Source organism: Schistocerca americana, chromosome 2, assembly GCF_021461395.2.
Source record: "Schistocerca americana isolate TAMUIC-IGC-003095 chromosome 2, iqSchAmer2.1, whole genome shotgun sequence".
Lineage (NCBI taxonomy): Eukaryota > Metazoa > Arthropoda > Insecta > Orthoptera > Acrididae > Schistocerca > Schistocerca americana.
The window spans coordinates 635590442-635613256 of NC_060120.1; the positions used below are offsets into that span (position 1 = coordinate 635590442).

The 22815-nt window shown below is 40.6% G+C and overlaps 1 protein-coding gene across 3 annotated transcripts in view; it reads right to left on the bottom strand.

Annotated features, from left to right (window-relative positions):
* LOC124595334 (plasmanylethanolamine desaturase) overlaps positions 1-22518 on the bottom strand; it is a 72487-nt gene extending 49969 nt beyond the window's left edge. The window contains exons 1-3 of one of the 3 annotated variants that reach the window (XM_047134041.1): positions 22377-22518; positions 22113-22285; positions 589-800 (exon numbers count right to left, since the gene is read on the bottom strand). In XM_047134041.1, the coding sequence (XP_046989997.1) occupies positions 589-800; positions 22113-22284 (384 nt within the window). In that variant the 5' untranslated portion in view covers position 22285; positions 22377-22518. Of the gene's footprint in view, positions 1-588; positions 801-22112 lie in introns of all 3 variants that reach the window. The other 2 variants (XM_047134043.1, XM_047134040.1) reach the window with 2 other exon arrangements.
* Between the last annotated feature and the right edge of the window lie 297 nt (positions 22519-22815).

A 22815-nucleotide genomic window follows, 5' to 3' on the forward strand; every position in this document is an offset into this window, starting at 1 on the left:
ATCTGTCTCGATACAAACATACCGCATCACGGCTATTGCCCCGTGCTAATCCATACATCAAATGGGCATCTGCCAACTCCGCATCTGTAAACATTGCACTGGCTGCAAAACCACGTTCGTGATGAACACTAACCTGTTGATGCTATGTACTGATTTGCTTGATGCTAGTACTGTAGAGCAATGAGTCGCCTGTCAACACAAGCACCAAAGTCAACATTACCTTCCTTCAATTAGGCCAACTGGCGGTGAATCGAGGAAGTACAGTACATACTGGCGAAACTAAAATGAGCTCTAACATGGAAATTAAGCGTTTCCGGACACATGTCCACATAACATCTTTTCTTTATTTGTGTGTGAGGAATGTTTCCTGAAAGTTTGGCCGTATCTTTTTGTAACACCCTGTATATTTGTCCAATGAATACCCGTTTATCATCTGCATTTCTTCTTGGTGTAGTAATTTTAATGGCCAGTAGTGTATCTCCATCAGGACCACATTAAGTACAGCACGGTAGTATCAGCACTAAACTGTAAGGTTATCACTTTGCTAACTATTCTCTAATGTAAGTATAAATATTCGCTAATTTTTACCTTTCCAATGATGGGAAGTTCCACTGATCCCCATGTGTCAGCTCCCCAGTGCACCAAACCAGACCCCAGATCGGCAGTAACAATACCACATAATGCTGCTGTAAGTATCGTGCTGAGATTTTCCAGTCGAAAATGGATTACAATGAATATGAAGTTCACCAGCATTAAAGTAATACAAATTCCCACGCAGATACATTCCTGCGTTCTTTTACCTGCAAAATAGGCAATATAAACACCCTTTAAGCATACAGTTTTGAGAAGTGAGATGTTAACAGCAATTCTACATACATGCATAAATCTGAGAAAAGACAACAACTCATTATATAGAGAAACAATCTAAGTTAGCACAACTGATGTTCATTAAACTGAGCTAGAACGTTCACCACATTAACTTGTTCATGTTGTTCTTGACAGCAATATGAGTTTTCTATATGCCAAGTAAGCTCTTTTTATCATTACTATACACACATCAAAATACAGACACCATCGACTCAGTATGCCAGAAATCAAACTCTACTAACACAGGCATTATGTATTATGTGAACATTGTCTGCACAAGTTCTACCATTTAAAACACTTATTTATTTATTTTGAATGAAAGACAACAAATCATGGGCATTACTATCACACCAGTTGCTGCTGTCAATTTTTCCCTTTGTTTATATTGAACACTGGTAAATGTGTACTGTCAACCAAAGACTATTAATGTACTTAAAAAAAAAAAAAGGAGGAAGAAAGATATAGGGATACACAAAGTTAATCTGGACATTCATTAACAGTTTCACCTAGCTTGATTTTCAAAACAAATTTAAATAAGAAGAAATTTCTGTTACAGGTTCCATTCTTTTACAAGAATTTCATATCTATTTTCCCCTAAGTCTATGACTGAATTCATACACTTAGAAATGTGTAAATTTCGAAAGGCACTTAAAAACACAGAACTAACGTGTAAGAGACTGACATTTAGGGATAAGAGTGAAGTTCCATAACTGTACCAGTCCAAAGACCAGTTTTTATGCCTCAAACTTCAGTCAATGACCAAATTCACTATCGCTCCATGTCACAGGATGTGTCCCATCAACTGATCCCTTCTTTTAGTTAAGTTATGTCACGAGGCTTTTTGCTCCCCAATTAGAATCAGATCTTCATTACTTACTCTATCTATCCATCTACGCTTCAGTATTGTACTGTAGCCCCACATTTCCAAGGCTTCTCTTTTTTTCTTGCTTTAACTGTTTACTGTCTGTTTCATTTTCATACAAAGCTACACTCCACACAAACACCTCCAGAAAAGATTTGTTAACAGTTAAATTTATATCTGATACTAACAAATTTCTCTTTCAATGATACTTTTCTTACTACTGCCAATCTGCATTTTATATCCTCTCTACTCTGGCCATTGTCAAGTATGCTACTTTGCTATCCAAACACTTTCAGTGTCATTTCCTAACTTAATTCTCCTCCGCATCACCTGATTTAAGCTCCATCAGTAAGAGTTAGTTTATTTAAGTTCATCTTACAAACTTTTTCCAGACTATGCATTTCTTTCACCTGATCTTCCAAGATCTTTGCCACAACAAATCGAGTTACAATACCATCTGCAACCTGTAGTTTAACTTGTTCTCCCCAAACTGCAATTCCATTTCCAAAATTCTCATTGGTTTCCTTTACTGTACGCTGAGTTAACTGATTGAATAACATCTGGAATAGGCAACAACTATTACTACTTTTTCAATTTGTGCTTCCCTTTCATGCAATCTGAATCTTACAAGTGCAGCTTTGTTTCTGTACGAGTTGATCCCTGTGGTTTATCCCTGCTACTTTCACAATTGCTATGAGTGTACTAAAGTCAAAATTGTCAAGATTTTTCTTAATATGCAAATGCTATCAATATGTCAGTTTGGCTTTATCAATATTTCTCCACAGCTACATTGATATTTCCCACAAGTTGGCTTCTACCGGTCTTTCCATTCATGTACAAACAAAATGTGTTACTATTTTGCAATCGTAGCTAATCATGTTGTTGATTTAGTAATATTCACTCCTGTCACCACCCGCCTTCTTTGGAACTGGAATTATTACATTCTTCTTCATATCCATGGATATTTTTTCTACTGCATGTCTTGCATAACACATGGGATGGTTCTGTCTTGGTTGGTTCTTTCAAGGACCTCAATAATTCTGAAGGAATGTTATCTACTTCTGGTTTCCCTACTTTATTTGCTGAATTTTTATAATGTCTCCTTTCATCAATCCAATATCTTTTATTTTATCACATTTCTACTGGACTTCGTGTTTTGGCCAGGTTGATCCTTTGCTTCCTTAACTATTTTATCTCATCTACATCTACATTTATACTCCGCAAGCCACCCAACGGTGTGTGGCGGAGGGCACTTTACATGCCACTGACATTACCTCCCTTTCCTGTTCCAGTCGCGTATGGTTCGCGGGAAGAACGACCATCCAAAAGCCTCTGTGCACGCTCTAATCTCTCTAATTTTACATTCGTGATCTCCTCGGGAGGTATAAGTAGGGGGAAGCAATATATTCGATACCTCATCCAGAAACGCACCCTCTCGAAACCTGGCGAGCAAGCTACACCACGATGCAGAGCGCCTCTCTTGCAGAGTCTGCCACTTGATTTTGTTAAACATCTCCGTAACGCTATGACTGTTACCAAATAACCCTGTGACGAAACGTGCCGCTCTTCTTTGGATCTTCTCTATCTCCTCCGTCAACCCGATCTGGTACGGATCCCACACTGATGAGCAATACTCAAGTACACGTCGAACGAGTGTTTTGTAAGCCACCTCCTTTGTTGATGGACTACATTTTCTAAGGGCTCTCCCAATGAATCTCAACCTGGTACCCGCCTTACCAACAATTAATTTTATATGATCATTCCACTTCAAATCGTTCCGCACGCATACTCCCAGATATTTTACAGAAGTAACTGCTACCAGTGTTTGTTCCGCTATCATATAATCATACAATAAAGGATCCTTCTTTCTATGTATTCGCAATACATTACATTTGTCTATGTTAAGGGACAGTTGCCACTCCCTGCACCAAGTGCCTATCCGCTGCAGATCTTCCTGCATTTCGTTACAATTTTCTAATGCTGCAACTTCTCTGTATACTACAGCATCATCCGCGAAAAGCGGCATGGAACTTCCGACACTATCTACTAGGTCATTTATATATATTGTGAAAAGCAATGGTCCCATAACACTCCCCTGTGGCATGCCAGAGGTTACTTTAACGTCTGTAGACGTCTCTCCATTGATAACAACATGCTGAGTTCTGTTTGCTAAAAACTCTTCAATCCAGCCACACAGCTGGTCTGATATTCCGTAGGCTCTTACTTTGTTTATCAGGCGACAGTGCGGAACTGCATCAAACGCCTTCCGGAATTCAAGAAAAATAGCATCTACCTGGGAGCCTGTATCTAATATTTTCTGGGTCTCATGAACAAATAAAGCGAGTTGGGTCTCGCACGATCGCTGTTTCCAGAATCCATGTTGATTCCTACATAGTAGATTCTGGGTTTCCAAAAACGACACGATACTCGAGCAAAAAACATGTTCTAAAATTCTACAACAGATCGACGTCAGAGATATAGGTCTATAGTTTTGCGCATCTGCTCGACGACCCTTCTTGAAGACTGGGACTACCTGTGCTCTTTTCCAATCATTTGGAACCTACCGTTCCTCTAGAGACTTGCGGTACACGGCTGTTAGAAGGGGGGCAAGTTCTTTCGCGTACTCTGTGTAGAATCGAATTGGTATCCCGTCAGGTCCAGTGGACTTTCCTCTGTTGAGTGATTCCAGTTGCTTTTCTATTCCTTGGACACTTATTTCGATGTCAGCCATTTTTTCGTTTGTGCGAGGATTTAGAGAAGGAACTGCAGTTCGGTCTTCCTCTGTGAAACAGCTTTGGAAAAAGGTGTTTAGTATTTCAGCTTTACGTGTGTCATCCTCTGTTTCAATGCCATCATCATCCCGGAGTGTCTGGATATGCTGTTTCGAGCCACTTACTGATTTAACGTAAGACCAGAACTTCCTAGGATTTTTCTGTCAAGTCGGTACATAGGATTTTACTTTTGAATTCACTGAACGCTTCACGCATAGCCCTCCTTACGCTAACTTTGACATCGTTTAGCTTCTGTTTGTCTGAGAGGTTTTGGCTGCGTTTAAACTTGGAGTGAAGCTCTCCTTGCTTTCGCAGTAGTTTCCTAACTTTGTTGTTGTACCAAGGTGGGTTTTTCCCGTCCCTCACAGTTTTACTCGGCACGTACCTGTCTAAAACGCATTTTACGATTGCCTTGAACTTTTTCCATAAACACTCAACATTGTCAGTGTCGGAACAGAAATTTTCATTTTGATCTGTTACGTAGTCTGAAATCTGCCTTCTATTACTCTTGCTAAACAGATAAACCTTCCTCCCTTTTTTTATATTCCTATTAACTTCCACATTCAGGGATGCTGCAACGGCCTTATGATCACTGATTCCCTGTTCTGCACATACAGAGTCGAAAAGTTCGGGTCTGTTTGTTATCAGTAGGTCCAAGATGTTATCTCCACGAGTCGGTTCTCTGTTTAATTGCTCGAGGTAATTTTCGGATAGTGCACTCAGTATAATGTCACTCGATGCTCTGTCCCTACCACCCGTCCTAAACATCTGAGTGTCCCAGTCTATATCTGGTAAATTGAAATCTCCACCTAAGACTATAACATGCTGAGAAAATTTATGTGAAATTTATTCCAAATTTTCTCTCAGTTGTTCTGCCACTAATGCTGCTGAGTCGGGAGGTCGGTAAAAGGAGCCAATTATTAACGTAGCTCGGTTGTTGAGTGTAACCTCCACCCATAATAATTCACAGGAACTATCCACTTCCACTACACTACAGGATAAACTACTACTAACAGCGACGAACACTCCATCACCGGTTGCATGCAATCTATCCTTTCTAAACACCGTCTGTACCTTTGTAAAAATTTCGGCAGAATTTATCTCTGGCTTCAGCCAGCTTTCTGTACCTATAACGATGTCAGCTTCGGTGCTTTCTATCAGCACTTGAAGTTCCGGTACTTTACCAACGCAGCTTCAACAGTTTACAATTACAATACCGATTGCTGCTTGGTCCCCGCATGTCCTGACTTTGCCCTGCACCCGTTGAGGCTGTTGCCCTGTCTGTACTTGCCCAAGGCCATCTAACCTAAAAAACCGCCCAGCCCACGCCACACAACCCCTGCTACCCATGTAGCCGCTTGTTGCGTGTAGTGGACTCCTGACCTATCCAGCGGAACCCGAAACCCCACCACCTATGGTGCAAGTCGAGGAATCTGCAGCCCACATGGTCGCAGAACCGTCTCAGCCTCTGATTCAGACCCTCCACTCGGCTCTGTACCAAAGGTTCGCAGTCAGTCCTGTCGACGATGCTGCAGATGGTGAGCTCTGCTTTCATCCCGCTAGCGAGACTGGCAGTCTTCACCAAATCAGATAGCCGCCGGAAGCCAGAGAGGATTTCCTCCGATCCATAGCGACACACATCATTGGTGCCGACATGAGCAACCACCTGCAGATGGGTGCACCCTGTACCCTTCATGGCATCCGGAAGGACCCTTTCCACATCTGGAATGACTCCCCCCGGTATGCACACGGAGTGCACATTGGTTTTCTACCCCTCTCTTGCTGCCATATCCCTAAGGGGCCCCATTACGCGCCTGACGTTGGAGCTCCCAACTACCAGTAAGCCCACCCTCTGCGACCGCCCGGATCTTGCAGACTGAGGGGCAACCTCTGGAACAGGACAAGCAGTCATGTCAGGCCGAAGATCAGTATCAGCCTGAGGCAGAGCCCGAAACCGGTTCGTCAGACAAACTGGAGAGGCCTTCCGTTCAGCCCTCCAGAATGTCTTTCGCCCCCTGCCACACCTTGAGACGACCTCCCACTCTACCACAGGTGAGGGATCAGACTCAATGCGGGCAGTATACCGGGCAACCACAGTCGTAGTCCGATCGGGGGATGCGTGGGACGAGCTGGCCGTCCCCGACAAACCCCCATCCGGACCCCCACAGTGATGCCCATTGGCAACAGCCTCAAGCTGTGTGACCGAAGCCAACACTGCCTGAAGCTGGGAGCGAAGGGATGCCAACTCAGCCTGCATCCGAACACAGCAGTTGCAGTCCCTATCCATGCTAAAAACTGTTGTGCAAAGAACATCTGAACTAATCTACAGAGAGCACAAACAATCGACACAAAATTTAAACGGTTATTAAAATACAAGATTGCCTAGTAAATGCAGTAATGCTGCTACTTGCACACTGCTGACACACTGCTCGGCGGCGGAAGGAGACTACGCGATTTTACACTATTCAGGTACTAAAACGCGATGCTACAACTCTCAAATACTATAATACGCCCAAAATTTATGAATTAAACCATGCAAGTACCAAAAACACGCAAAGAAATTAAGAATTAAACTATGTAACAAATGAGTGAGCTACGAGTATACGACTTGCTGCTGCTCTTGAAAGTTTCCATTCATTTTCTACTGTATTCCTTTCCCGTTGCAGTGAATCTTTGCCTAATGGTCCTTTTAAAACTCTCCATAGCCCCTGGTACTTTCAATTTATCCGGAGTTCACCTCTTTGATTTCCTACTTACAGAGTTTTAGGGCTTTTTAAAGTTGACAGAGGTAGCAAATCATAATTGGCAGACCCTTTGCTTTGTCTTCACTTTAATGTTTATGAAATCTAAAGACAACATTAAAGATATGCTAAAACAGTCATTACCAGCTCATTTTTGACACTCAAAGAACTCTCAATGGATAAAATAATTCATTAAATACTCAAGAATACAACATCAACAGTGAAATTACCAGATGGAACCTCTGGTACTTTTAAAGCAAATACACCACATACACCAACACAACAAGAAGACTGCCTCTCCTCGACTCATTTTTAACATGTGTATTACGTTTGCTGTGTTATCAGCAAATAGGAAAGGGATATCAAAGATATAAAAGTACAAATGTTACAAAAACTAAATCATTGTTAAATTAGTAGTGTTTGCAGATGGCCAATTAATTAGGGCTGATGCTAAAGGAAAAATTAAGTATGATGTATGAAAAAATAAAATAAAAATAAAACTTTAAAAAACAGTATCATCTAAGACAGGTCTCCAGATATCACATGAGATAATGTATTACTTAAAAATTTTATGTCAATATAGTTCAGAAGTTCAAACTAAAAGAATTTCAGTCTTCACTGACCAACATTTCCAACCACTAGCCAGAAATCTAATCTATCATATTAAAGATATCAACCACTTTCTTCACCAACTCACCACCACACCCATCCCTTCACCTCATGGATTCCTACTCATCATTGTTGATGCCACTTCCCTGTACACTAACAACCTTCATGTCCATGGTCTTTCCACAACTGAACTATGTTATTCCTCATACACTTACTGACTATTTCCTAGTACACAACTAGTTCTCCTTTGAAAGGAGGCTATACAAACAAATCTGCAGTTCAGCCATGGTTGCCCACAAGGCAACCCCGCCCCCCCCCCCCCCCCCCCAATTTGACTTGTTTATGGGATGTCTAGAAGAAACCTTCCTAGCCTCCCAAAACACCAAATTTCCTGCCTGTTCAGGTTCATTCAAGATATCTTCATGATCTGGACTAAGGCCCAAGAAAACCTATCCCGACTCCTTCACAACCGCAACACCTACTCTCCTATTCACATCACCTGGTCCTCCTCAACCCAGTGTGCCACCTTCCTGGACATTGACCACCTCCTCTGATGGCTCCAGCCATACCTCTCCCTATTAATCCCATCAACCACCAACCGTACCTGCATTTTAACAGCTGTCATCCCTTCCACACCGAAAACCCTCCCATACAGCCTGGCCACTGGGGACAGCATATCTACAGTGACAAGAACTCCCTTGCCCAGTGTCCTGAAGGTCCCACCAAAGCCTTAACAGACAGGCAATATCCACCAAACATAGTCTGCAAACGGATCTCCAGTGTTGTGTCCCCCCACCCCCCACACGCACCCAATCCTCCCACCGCCTCCAAGAACCAGCTAGAGAGTGACCCCTTCATAATTCAATACCACCCAGACTGAAATAACTTAACATCATTCTTCATGTCTTTATCTATCATCATGCTTTGAAATGAGGGACATCCTAACCAAGATCCTTCTCACCCCTCCTACAGTGGTGTTCCATCACCCACCCAACCTCCTCCACAGCCTATGCCACTCCCAAACCCAATCCCTTGTGACAAGGATCATATCCCTCTGGAAGACCCACGTGCAAGACCTACCCAATACACCCACCCACTACTTCCTATTCCAGTCATGTTACAGGCTTATCCTACTTCATCAGAGACTGGGCCACCTGTGAAAGTGCCAAGTCATGTATCAGATCTACTGCAATCATTGCACAGTTTTTATACTGGTTTGGCTACCAACCAGCTGTCCACCAGGATCAACAGCCACTGCCAAACTGTGGCCATGAGCAAAGTAGACCACTCTGTGGCACAACATCCTGCCGAATATAACATGCTTGATTTCAATGGTTGCTTCGTTACCTGTACTATCTAGATCCTCCCCTCCACTGCCAGTTTTTCTGAATTTTGCATATGGGAGTCAACCTACAACACAATCTCTTATCCCAAAATTATCTCAACCTCAACTTACAGTTATCTACTGTCTCCCACATACTCCACCCTCATTGTGTGCTGCCCTCTGCCAATGCACCATCTCATCTTTCCCCCTCCCGGCTACTCTCCTTTTTTCATTTCCCACCCCACCTTCCTCCCCCCCCCCCCCCCCTCCCCTATCCACCTACCTGCCCCACAGCCAGCTAACACTTTGCCTGGCAGTCTTCATGCCTCCACCTAGTCCCTGGATGTTTTGCCATTCAGCACTCTTCACTCTGCTATCACTGCCCCTCCCCCACCCCCTCCATAATGCTGCTTTTCTTCAGTGGGACTGTGGTCCGAGCTGCTCGAGATGGCAGTCATCAGTGCGTGAGGTGTGCTTGCTTGTAAGAATGTATGTGTGTGTGACACAGGCTTATCCTACTTCATCAGAGACTGGGCCACCTGTGAAAGTGCCATATATAATAGAGGGAAACATTCCACGTGGGAAAAATTTATCAAAAAACAAAGATGATGTGACTTACCAAACGAAAGCGCTGGCAGGTCAAAAGACACACAAACAAACACAAACATACACACAAAATTCAAGCTTTCGCAACAAACTGTTGCCTCATCAGGAAAGAGGGAAGGAGAGGGAAAGACGAAAGGATGTGGGTTTTAAGGGAGAGGGTAAGGAGTCATTCCAATCCTGGGAGCGGAAAGACTTTTTTTGATTTTTATATATATATATATATATATATATATATATATATATATATATATATATATATACACACACACACACACACACACACACACACACACACACACACACACACACACACACACACACACACAGGGTGTTACAAAAAGGTACGGCCAAACTTTCAGGAAACATTCATTACACACAAAGAAAGAAAATACGTTATGTGGACACGTGTCCGCAAACGCTTACTTTCCATGTTAGAGCTCATTTTATTACTTCTCTTCAAATCACATTAATCATGAAATGGAAATACACAGCAACAGAACGTACCAGCATGACTTCTAGCACTTTGTTACAGGAAATGTTCAAAATGTCCTCCGCTAGCAAGGATACATGGATCCACCCTCCGTCGCGTGGAATCCCTGATGCGCTGATGCAGCCCTGGAGAATTGCATATTGTATCACAGCCGTCCACAATACGAGCACGAAGAGTCTCTACATTTGGTACAGGGGTTGCGTAGACAAGAGCTTTCAAATGCCCCCATAAATGAAAGTCAAGAGGGTTGAGGTCAGGAGAGCGTGGAGGCCATATAATTGGTCCGCCTCTACCAATCCATCCGTTACCAAATCTGTTGTTGAGAAACGTACGAACACTTCGACTGAAATGCGCAGGAGCTCCATCATGCATGAACCACATGTTGTGTCGTACTTGTAAAGGTACATGTTCTAAAGTTTGGCCGTACCTTTTTGTAACACCCTTTTGTCTTTCCCTCTCCTTCCCTCTTTCCTGACGAAGCAACCGTTTGTTGCGAAAGCCAGAATTTTGTGTGTATGTTTGTGTTTGTTTGTGTCTATCGACCTGCCAGCGCTTTCGTTCGGTAAGTCACATCATCTTTGTTTTTAGATATATATTACGCATATCTGGAACCCAACATGTCATGTTTACACTAGTAAAAATGTTCACTAGAAATAAATAGGACACAGAACAATTTCAGAGGTACAGTACTCCAAACAACTTGAAGAGATAATACTAGCTTCAGGACTGGACATCATGGTCAACAAAGGAAGACTTATCAATCTTCAAAAAGCATATACATTAACATGAAATCACTACAACAAAAAAGTAAAATGAGAAATTGCAACAGTGCAAGAAAATAGATGCGTGGGAAGTTTTATATGGAATAGGAATAATGTATATCAAAGATAACACTATAGTTTCAGAAATTGAAAAACAAGAGAAGAAAATTCTTTGAAAAACATATGGCTCCAAATAAGAAAAATTAAACTTGTAGCGAAGGATAAGTGCAATCCTCTACACCCTAAGAGAAAAGTTCGCCGACACCGTACAAGAAAGAAACATTGAAAACCTACTAACAGGTTTATAAAATGAACAACAAAAGACTTGTCAAAATTAAATATAGACAAAATTAACTAACTAGTAAAAAATTTAAAAAATGAAGGGCAGAGACATCGTGTTTAAAATCCTGAAGTCACCACACATATTTGAAAAGTGATAACATTTGGCCAGAAGAAAAGAAAAAGCAACGCAGTGAACTGATGAAGAGAATCTGGGAGGTTGGGAAGACAAAAGCCACCAGGTCTAATAATAAGTTTCCTGTATATGCCTTTAATGGGGGAATGGAAAAAAATAATGGCTAGATGGATGGACACTTTCCAAAAATATCTTTTTTCAGATCAGTCATGAAAACCACTCCCAAATTATACTCAAAACTAAGAATAAAAACAATGGGATTAACGAACACTGAACGTAATTTTGAAAAGGGGGAGGGAGGGGTATGGCAATGTGTAAATGAGGTTATTCCATCACTGTGTAATGTTTGTCCAAAAGTGCACCATAATAATTTTTGTGTAACATTCTGACTTCTTGTTGACCAATACAAAACTGAATTCAATAATAGCAGTTAACAAATTCACCATTTAGCAAATATATTTTCATAAACCAGGAGGTAAACTGATAATCAGCAATAACAAGGAAATCAATGCAATATGAAATAAAACATACATTACTTTTCCAGAATCAAGTATGATGAAACATTGTTCTCTTAATCTCCATCTTTCTCTGTGTTTTTCATAGCACCTGACCATTTACGTGTCCCATGGTGACCTCTGGCATCCAAAAGTACATGTGCTACTGTGACCCATTGCAGGTTTAATGGCACAGATTAAGCAAGAGTGCTTGACGCCATAAAGAGGGTCACTTGCAGTAACATACTGGCACAGCATTGCCCCATAGCACCCTTTGGGCACCATTGATCAGCACTTTGCTAGTTACTAAAACCATGGACACTTCAGCAAATGGTAAATGTGACGTTTGCAGGAGCAACACAACAACGAACCCACTATGGCATTTACAAATGCTGGCCATCTCTTTAGGCAAGTCATCGTATCACATGTTACTGATTAAGTATCCAATGCAGTGTGCTCCCACTTGAGGCTGCTCTGCTCTATCATCTTGCCAGGTCCACCTGCCACAGGTTTCAGCTGGGCCTAAGGTCCAAGGCTTGAACGGAGGCCTTCCTAGCCACTAAAACAGCCCGTTATCCAGCAGTCCCATACTCTGAGCCATATTATGCTGCCGCATCAGTCCTGATGTAGCTAGACTGCCAGTGCAGGATGCTGACTATGCCGGATCACACCAAGCCTATGCCTAGCTGAGCAGTGCAGCTGCCCATGACCACCTACAACTCTTCGCAGCCTGGTGTGTGGGTCAAGAGATTATACTGTCTTCGAGTGGCTTCCGACTCATCCCGATCCACTATCCAACGATCCTCCAGTACAGCACACCCACACCCTCTGGAAAAGCCAGACTAACTTGTGGTTCCCGAAGAGTTAGTTACAGGGGTAACAGTCTGTACAACTGTAACTTTGTAACATTAGTGAACATGATGTTACTATGCTGGTGCTGTGGACAGCTGAAAGCGAGGGGAATCTACAGAATTTTTTTTTTCACCCACACTGCCATTTGGTTCTATTATTGTTTAATTAATTACGACCCAGGTTTTGGCCTTTTATGCCATTTTCCAGTGATTGGGTTTATATTTTTACTAAATATGACGTGCTCCCACTATTATTTACTGATCTTTTACAAGATAATTATCTTACATCTGGCATTTCGTGAGAAGCCAATATTTTTCTTAATTTATGGCCAATTTTGAGCTTGATGTCGTGCAATGTGTGTTAGCAACATCAACTCAATCACTTGAAAATGGCACAAAAGGGTGAAACATGGGTTGTAAATAAACAAACAACAATACAGTTAAATGGTGGCATGTTCATTTAAAAATTATTGTATGACTGCTGTTTGGCAATGTCAAAAACTGTATACAGCTGTTATGTTTCCTGAGAACATACTGCTCTATTGTACGGTTGAATATGGTGGCATCCTCTAGACTAAATTATTCTGGAGATAAAACAGTAATCCCAATGGGCTCTCTAGTAGGGTTACTCAGGTAGATGTCGTTCAGAAAAATCTAGTATTCTGTTAATCGGAACAGAGAATATTAGATGCTTAATATTAATAAAAATTATTTAAAGAAGAATGGTAGAAACTAACCTCAGGGTTGATCTGTTTGAGTTCAGGATAAACTTTAAGAACACACAAGGCAGTATTGGCTCTATGACTTATAAGATAAGTTGACAAAAGGAAAACCTAAGCTGATGAGCCTAAAACTTTTGATCACTGTCCACCACAAGACTGAAGGCTACCTGGTGGCATTGCTAGCATGTGATGTGAAAAGGGAAGTATATAAGCAGAGCACAAATGAATGGGGAATTGTTCTAGTGATTATACAAGCCGAAAATGGGGAAATATACCAACATAAAAGACTTTAACAAAAGCAATACTATTATGGCCCAATGCCTGACAATGAGCATCTCAGGAACAGAAAAGCTGGCCTAGTGTCTGCATGCTACTATTGTAAGTATCTATGGAAAGCGCTTGAAAGATGTTGAAGAGGGAGTAGCTGATAATGTATTAAATTTCCAAGCGTCATCACACGACATGGAGGTTGGAGAATAGGCTACTATGGCAGATCTGATGACACAGTACAATGCTGGTGCATGCACAAGTATTTTGGAGCACACCATACAGTGCATTTGTTGAGTGTGGAGTTCCGCTGCAGACGATCCCTGTGTTTTCCCCACACTTACATCACCAATTATGACTGCAATAGCCATGAGATCACTGAAATAAGACCATGGATCTATAGAAACAAACATCTCACCAGATGAAGGGAGACCACGGTATGACTGCTGTAAAATTGAAATGGATGAAGTTTGCAGTAGGCATACAGAGATGAAAAGACTTGCGCACAATGGACCAAAATGGAAAGCTGCATCCAACCTATCTTAAGACTGAAGAAAACAAAAATTATTCCATTCCATCTTAGTGTGATGGTACAGCAACCTACTATTGCAAATATTTGAAAAACAGTTGTAGGTTGCACAATGATGTTTATTAACTTAACAAATACATGTTTCGCCTGGATTTATTGTATTACTGTATTATCTGAAAACATTAGGGGATGACGGCATTGCAATAAACCCGGATTTATTGTAATGTCATCATACCCTTATATTTTCAGATAATCTGATGACGCCTGTCTGGTCAAAATGCATCATTCTTAAGTATACAAACAATACTGTGCAACCTACAACATTTTTTTTTAAATAGTATAAAGACAATGACATGTTTTTATTAGTTTTTCAGTATAAAAACTGGATCTATGCATTTCTTTCCAGTTTCACTCCTTCTCAGTAATGGTATAACTTTGTGCAGGAGCAAATGTTCCACTAATGAAAAGTTAGCCAACCTCCACCCTCCAGCCCCTCCCAATTATGTTTCAGCCTGATGCTTATGGTTCTTTAATTGTTAAGTGACCTTTTGTTTCATTGATCCATTTATTATTAAAAAATATGGCTACACCTTCATTGGTCTTTTGTGTCTAACTCAACAGCATATCAGCAAGTAACTGTAAACTAATGTGATTCCCTCAAATTTCTTTTTAGACTACATGATAATCATTACACCAGATTTCCTTTGTTTTAGAATTGGTCGTAATCACTATATAGGTATATCTAGATGAAGTAGAAGGGGGTACCAGAAATATTTATCAATAAAGGTGGTCACTTATGAAATCATCATTATGTTAGCTTGAATATTTTCGCAATGGAAATGCAGTTTTATTAATGAGAAGGAAAAGGGTAGGGTCAGTGGTAGGGGTTTGGGAGAGAGAATGTGAACTATGCAACCTGTCCAACAAATGGCCTGCATGGCTCCTCATTCTCATGCATGTGTAGTTGATGTTGATGATGATGATGGATGATGATATCATACGGCACAGTGGCATGGTACAAGTCTTTCAACTGGATACCACATTGATGACTTTTGTGTCCCTGTGCAAATCGCACCCAACATTTCCAGGCACTCATTCATCCAAGTATTAATTGGGCATGGCACTGCTTAACTTCAGTGATCAGGTGAGAAGCAGTATATCTAACATGACAAGACCATTGGCCATGTTTATATTAGATGTGTAGATTGCCGAATTGTTTTGCTGGGGTTACATGCTAATGAGCATTTTATAGTGACAGTTACTCATGTCCTTGCTGCATTTACCTTGATACAAAATTACACACACACACACACACACACACAGAGACAGACACACAGACAAGGGTAGGGGTCGAGGAAGATGCTGTAGTACTACCTGTGAGAATGTATAGGAACATGGTGGGGACAAGATGTTGGGCTGCTAGGTGCAGTGCTAGAGAGGAAGGAGAAGAGAGAAACAGAGGTAGGGACTACGTAAGTTGCTGGGGGAGACAGATGGCTTATGTGTGTGGTTGGACTGGGAGCAGGAAAAGAGGCAGCTGGAGGACACAGACTAGCAAAGGTTAAGGTAAGGAACTGGCTGAGAACACTATTGGGTGTAGAACTGTTCACTTTGTGGACACCAAGTTGCTGAACATGCTCTACATCACCACTCTACTGAATCAAGCACCTGCTACAACATGCAGACTATTTGGATCCTCCCATTAAATACTAGACTCCCTGCACTCTGGATGTGGCAACTTGCACTTCAACATATCCTTTCATACTGACACCCTCCTGTTGTCACCCCCCTCTCTCTCTAATTTTCACTATACCTTTTCTTCCTCTGATCCTGTATCTACATTTACAACCCCACCCTCCTCCCTTTCAAATTACTCCTTAATCCCAATCTCATTTCCCTTCTACTTCTTAACTGCACTATTCATACCATTTCTCCTTCACTTCATCCATCGTTATTCCTCACTGTGCGACTGGACTACTATTTTTGGCCTCTTACCCCCTTTGATGCCTCCCCTTTCATCTTTGTCTCCCCTCATACTCACAACAGGTGAATTCTCACACTAGGGTCAGAGTGATCTGCCCTCTCCCTTTAACACTGCCCAACACATCTGTCTCTCCTGCACAATGAAGAAACTAATAGTTCTTAAAGCATACGGTACCTGTTTTTATTTTTGTTGGCAGTACTAAATATTTCACTTCTTCAATGCAAGCACCAGTAATTCAGTGTCACAATTTTAGCCTTCTGCAAAGAAATTTCCTTTTGATATAACATCATCTTAGTTGTTATTGGTCACAGACATTTGAAAACAACCAATCCATTAAGCGGGAGTTTCTAGTTTTAAGTTTATGTGCATCACATATCAATTAAATTTATTGGTAACTCTTGCACAAACTCCAGAGTTATAATTATAAATGTGTAGGCTACATACCATTGTTACAGTGAACTATTTGATGCAGTTTCTGCAAGAATTTCATGTATGGTGTTTATCTACCTGTATTTATTATTGTCAAAACATTATCTGTTCAAAATATTATCTGTTCTGTGAGATACACAATGACTCAGAAAACAAAATTGCCTGTGTGGAAACTACCAAAGATGACTTAAAAGTTTTGCGTGGCAGGTACTACACACTTGCAATAATTCTCAAAAATACATTACAAAGAACTGATCTTGAGCAATAAAATAGGTTACTCAAGATGAGAGCATCTGAGACAAGGAAACAAAGTGTTTCATCTTTTTTTGATACAAGTGGTGTAAAGTAAGATGACAGTGACCAGTGCTGTCAGTGTATGTTACAAAAGGTGTGGTTAAGAAAAGAAGATACATACAATACACATTTCACATTATCAAGGAAATCTACCACAAAACTAAATTTAATACGCCCGCATAAAGAATTGTAAACATGGGCGATTTAATAACTTTAAGAAGATAGTAACTAAAACATGAGATAGATGAACCATCACCACCTCTCTCTCTCTCTTTTTCAAATGACATATAGAAGTCAGTAGAATGTCAATGCCTTCTGCAGCAGCACTTTCTTGTAACTGAATTAACCAGCTACAAAAACACTTATTTGCTTTCATAACTGATTTAATGTCTGGGGGCAGTCTGTCTGTGATGGTTGTCACATTTTCAGATGATCTGGAATGGTGTGTGTTCTGCATGGACGCAGTTTGAGCTGACCTGAGTGCACAAACACCTAGGAACCATATTGATTCTGGTGAACTGACTCCACACCACTGTCTTTGAGTACACCATCTGTGAAGAAACTATTACCTGGGTGTAGGTAGACCATTACAAATTCTCAGGCATTGACAGGCACATGATATTGAAGGACCATATACATAAACTCTGCTTAAAAATAAGTACACATTTATTAGTAATAAGTAAAAGGTCAAATAATGTAAATGTAAACATACTATATAAAATGTACTATGGCTTTATCTACTTGTACCTTTCATATCTTATCCTAATAACCATGTGGGTCTGAAAGCCTGGACACCAATTCTATGACTGACATGTCCCCAACCTCCACCAGTAATATTATCAGGGAAATGGTACCTAAAATTTACTGTGGAATCTGAACCATGTGCCATTCACAGCAAATCTTCATCTCATTGCAAGGGAAGGTTGCCTTATAGGAAAAACGAAATATTCTGTGGTCAGACAAGGGTTCAATCCTGCAACCTTTTGGTTTCCAGGCACACACTTTACCACTAGACTGACAAGTCTGACTTATCTCGTCCTTATATAGACGTATGTTGTAGATTCACATGAATTAAGATTGGTGGAGCTAAAGAAGAAAGAATTACTTATTTGCTAACTAAACAATCCTGTGAAAATTCATCCACAGTAGTAAATATATTACATGTGCCCTCACTATATAAAATACAAACAAAGATACTGTTATGATTTGTTGAACAGGAATCTTCATAATTATATTACAAGATGTATGTAGGAATCATTATCATACATAAGGTAAACAGTTTCATTTAATTGTTAAGACTCTTATAAGTGCTACTTGCTTTTTTTTTATATATATATATATATATATATATATATATATATATATATATATATATATATATATATATATAAAGCACCTCCCAAATGGCATAAAAGAGAGACGATACTAGTTTTACAGAATCAAATACAAAGGGCGTTTAGGATCAGTATATCCAGAATGAAAGAGTAAACAGAAGCTAGCATTAAGCCTTCAAAATAAAATTAAGAAATACACAAAGTATGAGATTTCATGCAGCCTGACAAAGCAATATCTTGAGGAAGGTGGAAATGAGGACCAAGAGTAGAGCTGACAATACAGGGGAAAATACAGGAGAAGAAGAACAGTGATAATGATACACTATCCAGTCACATTACTGTAACCAACTGTCAAAAGACTGAATAACCAACTTTTGCAGTGTGGGCCATGGAATACATAAAAGGAAGAGTCAATGTGGTTCTGGAAGGTATCGACAGGGATGTGGAGCCACGTTAATTTCAGGTTTCTCATTTGAGGATCCAGGGCAAGAACAGCCCAACTGAGGTAGTCCAACAGATTCTTGATTTTGTTTAAATCCTAGGAGTTTAGTGGCCATGAGAGTATGATAAACTCTTCCTGGTGCTCTTTAAAACACAAATGTACACTGCGAGCTCTGTGATGTGTTGCACTGCCCTGCTGCTACATATCATCGTGTCGAGGAAAAACAAACTGCACATAGGGGTGGACACGGTCCCCAGGGACAGGTGCATACTTGTGTTAATCCAGTGTGCCTTCCAGAATGACAAGATCACAAAGGGAAAATAAAAAAAAAAATATATTCCTCAGATCAACAACGTCCCTTCTCTGACCTGGACATTTCTGATGATTGTTGCAGAGTGTTTACTTTCAGACATTTCACGCCATTCGTGCCGTACACACCAACAATGATGCGTTCAAAGGAGCATAAAATGTGAATCATCTGAAAAGCCCACCTGTTGCCACTCAGTTGACTTCAAGTTACAGTATTGGGGTCCAAAATACAGCCTTCGTTGCTGATGAACAGCAGTCAACATGGATGTACGAACCAGGTACCTGCTGTGGAGACCCATATGCAGAAACATTTGCTGAATGGTCATCAAGGAGACATTGTAGGTAGCCCCTTGGTTTGTTTGAGCAGATAGTTGCTCAAAAGCTGCATGTCTGTTTGCCCATACACATCTCCACAGAAGTCCTTCCTCCCCGTCATCTATGGCCTGTAGTGTACCACAGTAGCCTTGACACTGGTTTTGGATAGCACCTGTTTGCCATGCATGGTATACTTTAACCCAGTGGCACACAAACAGTTTACAGATTTAGCCGTTTTGAGAATGCTTCCACCCTTGACCCAAAAGCTCAGTTTCCACATTACAACAATGACTCCACCATTCTCCACATCCCCGAAATGCTTTAAATACCCTCCACTGCTAGTGCTGCCACTTGCCATCTACGACTGGTTATTTCACATTGACCCACAACACAGGCAGAGATCACATTACTGTGACTGGATTGTGCTATAATAAATAACAATAACAACAACAAAAACAACAATAATGATTTTTGCTTTAAGCAGTGAAAGAAGCCAGGAAAAATCCAAACCTGAATGGCCAGATTAAGATTTGAGGTCACTCTTCACAAAACAAAGTCTACTTCTTGTTCGGTAACACATTCCATCCAGGATTGATCATCAGTTCTGATTTCCCAAGTGATCAAGCTAGAGGGTTATAGTGAAACTGACAAGACATTCTGCAATACAAGTACGAAATAGAAAGAGGAATTCTTGAAGGGATTGTCCTGAAAGTGCCACATTTGGTTAGTGAAGTAACAGCTGGAAGCCTTTGAGGTGAGCTGTATGACAGCAGAAGTGCAGGGAAGCAGTCCAGTTCTCAATGAGAGCTACCTCTTTAATACCAGACTACATCTGCCCTGTTTGGTCTCCCAATTAAGCCACAATTCTTCACATCAAAATTTGTTTTCAGTTAATTTAAGTTTTGTATCAGTTTTGTAGTTCTGTGAGAGACAGCAAGGGACTTTGCAGAGCAGTTGTACAGAATGGACATTGTCTTGAAAGAAAGATAAAAGATCAACAACAACAAAAGCAAAACAAGGACAATATGGTGTAGTCAAATTCAATCAGGTGATGCCGAGGGAATTAAATTGGGAAACAAAACACTTAAATTAATGGATGAGTTTTGCTGGTTGGGCAGCAAAATAACTAATGATGGCCAAAGCAGACAGAATAGAAAACGTAGACTGGCAATGACAAGAAAAGCATTTCCAAAGATGCGAAATTTTTTAACATCAAATATAGATTTAAGTGTTAGGAAGAGTTTTCTGGCAGTATTTGTATGCAGTATAGCCATGTATAGATATGAAGCATGGGTGATAAACAATTTAGACAAGAAAAGAATAGATGCTTTTGAAACATGGTGCCATAGAAGAATGCTTCAGATTATATTGGTAGATCATGTAACTAATGAGAGGGTACTGAACAGAACTGATGAGAAAAGAAATTTGTGATACAACCAGACACATTCTGAAGACATCAAGGGACTGCCAATTTCCAATTTAGCTTTGGAGGGGAGAGAGAGAGAGAGAGAGAGAGAGAGAGAGAGAGAGAGAGAGAGAGAGAGAGAATCTTAGAGGGAGATCAAGAAATAGATACAGATAGCACTAGTTATTTGGAAACGAAGAGGCTTGCATAGGATAGAGAAGAATAGTGAACTGCATCAAACCAATCTTCGGACTAAAGACCATAACTTCAGATCTGTTCAAGCTGCTATTTGTTCTGTTGCTATTTACTACTTCCTTTCCATTTATTTTGTAAGACTTTTAGTGTATTGAGAATCAAGAGCCTAATTTCATACAAACCATAAAAGCTGGTTATGATTAGCCTTGAAATTATGTGAGCCAAAAGAAACACGCGGCTCACATTTTGAGCCAACTTATTTTTTAACATAAATGGCTTACAAAAAATAGCTTGGTGGGATCTCAAGTTTTCCTTTGCCTTGACTGATACCTCAATAACGGTATGCTACACAAGAAATGAAGTACATATAAAAACTAACAAGCTGCTTAATAATGTCTGGTGTGTATTCATTTATCAAGGAATGGAAGTGACGTTAGCTGCATTCTGTCAAGAAATTTTATTTCATTTTATTCTAGATTTAACGCAACGTAGATCTTTGTAGTTCAGCATCGAAAATGAAACACTGCTTTGGACTTATAAACAGAAATGAGAGGACTATGCAAGCATCAATACTCTAATAAAGTTTCCAAAAGTATAGTGATTAATGGGTTCACCATATATGATCCATGTCATTTAGTGACATAAAGGTTCCGTCTCACGGTAATAAGATCTTGGAGGAATATTGCCTAGCTTTATGGTTTCGTACACACTAATAAATCATCCCTGATGGCATCTTTTGTTGACGAGATTTCACAGAAGCTTTACACAAGCTTTATTTAATATTGATGGATTACATAAGATGTCGAATGTCGGACATCTTCATAAGCAAATGCCAAAACTCAAACGCTACACATCAGCACATCTCTTAGTTTTTTTTTTAATGAGAGCTTCGGACCGGCATTAAGGTGGGCGTGTTGCATCTCGTATGTAGCGTCGAAAATTTGCGATGATTTAGTTATTTCCTGAACGTCAATAACATAAAATGACACCTGCAGCTTTGTTGGGGCCTTCTTTAATACCAATATTTGTTATTACAGCAACAACAAACAAAAAACATATCATATTAATATTTTTATTTATTGGCACTACAGCTTACCTCTACTGTACAGGTTAGCTAACTCCTGCGCGCCTTTGTGATGAGGGCCCCACCTTGGAATTATTTTTTCTTCGTTGGTTACCGCCGAATTGGCGTTTGGATCATCTTCTAACATAGAATTTTCATATATTTGTTGCTCTGTCTTCACAGGCGCTAAGAAGTTGGACGCCATACTATTGTGGACAACAGCACTAGTCAAAGTAATTTCATTACATTCCATATTTAATCTATTTCTCACAACCTGAAGATAGAAAAGTTCCACACCTCTTTCCCACAACTCGCTAGCATGTGGTGGACACTATTCGTTGACTGTACTGTAGCGTATAAAAAATGTGCCATTACAAACTGGACTCCGACACTTGTCACTCCAACACTGGGAATGAACAGCTGATAGCACCTCGCTGTGGGTCTGCCGTTCGCCGCTGGGCGGCGCAGCGCTGCGACGAGCAGATTAGAAGCTTGTTGCCGACTAGCGGTAGAACGAACGCAACGATTGATAGCCGGGGATGACTGGTACAATAACTGTAAAGCGCAGTGAGTGCTAAGTGAGCGAAACATCAAGAATTTACAAACATGATCGGACATCCAAGTTAATAAAGTTCCAGATTCAGAATACTACAAGCTGACACTTCCCTTGTCCGTTCGTGCTAACACTATTACGCCAATGAGAGCGTCAGGCCGTACAAGATCTTACGAGCATTAG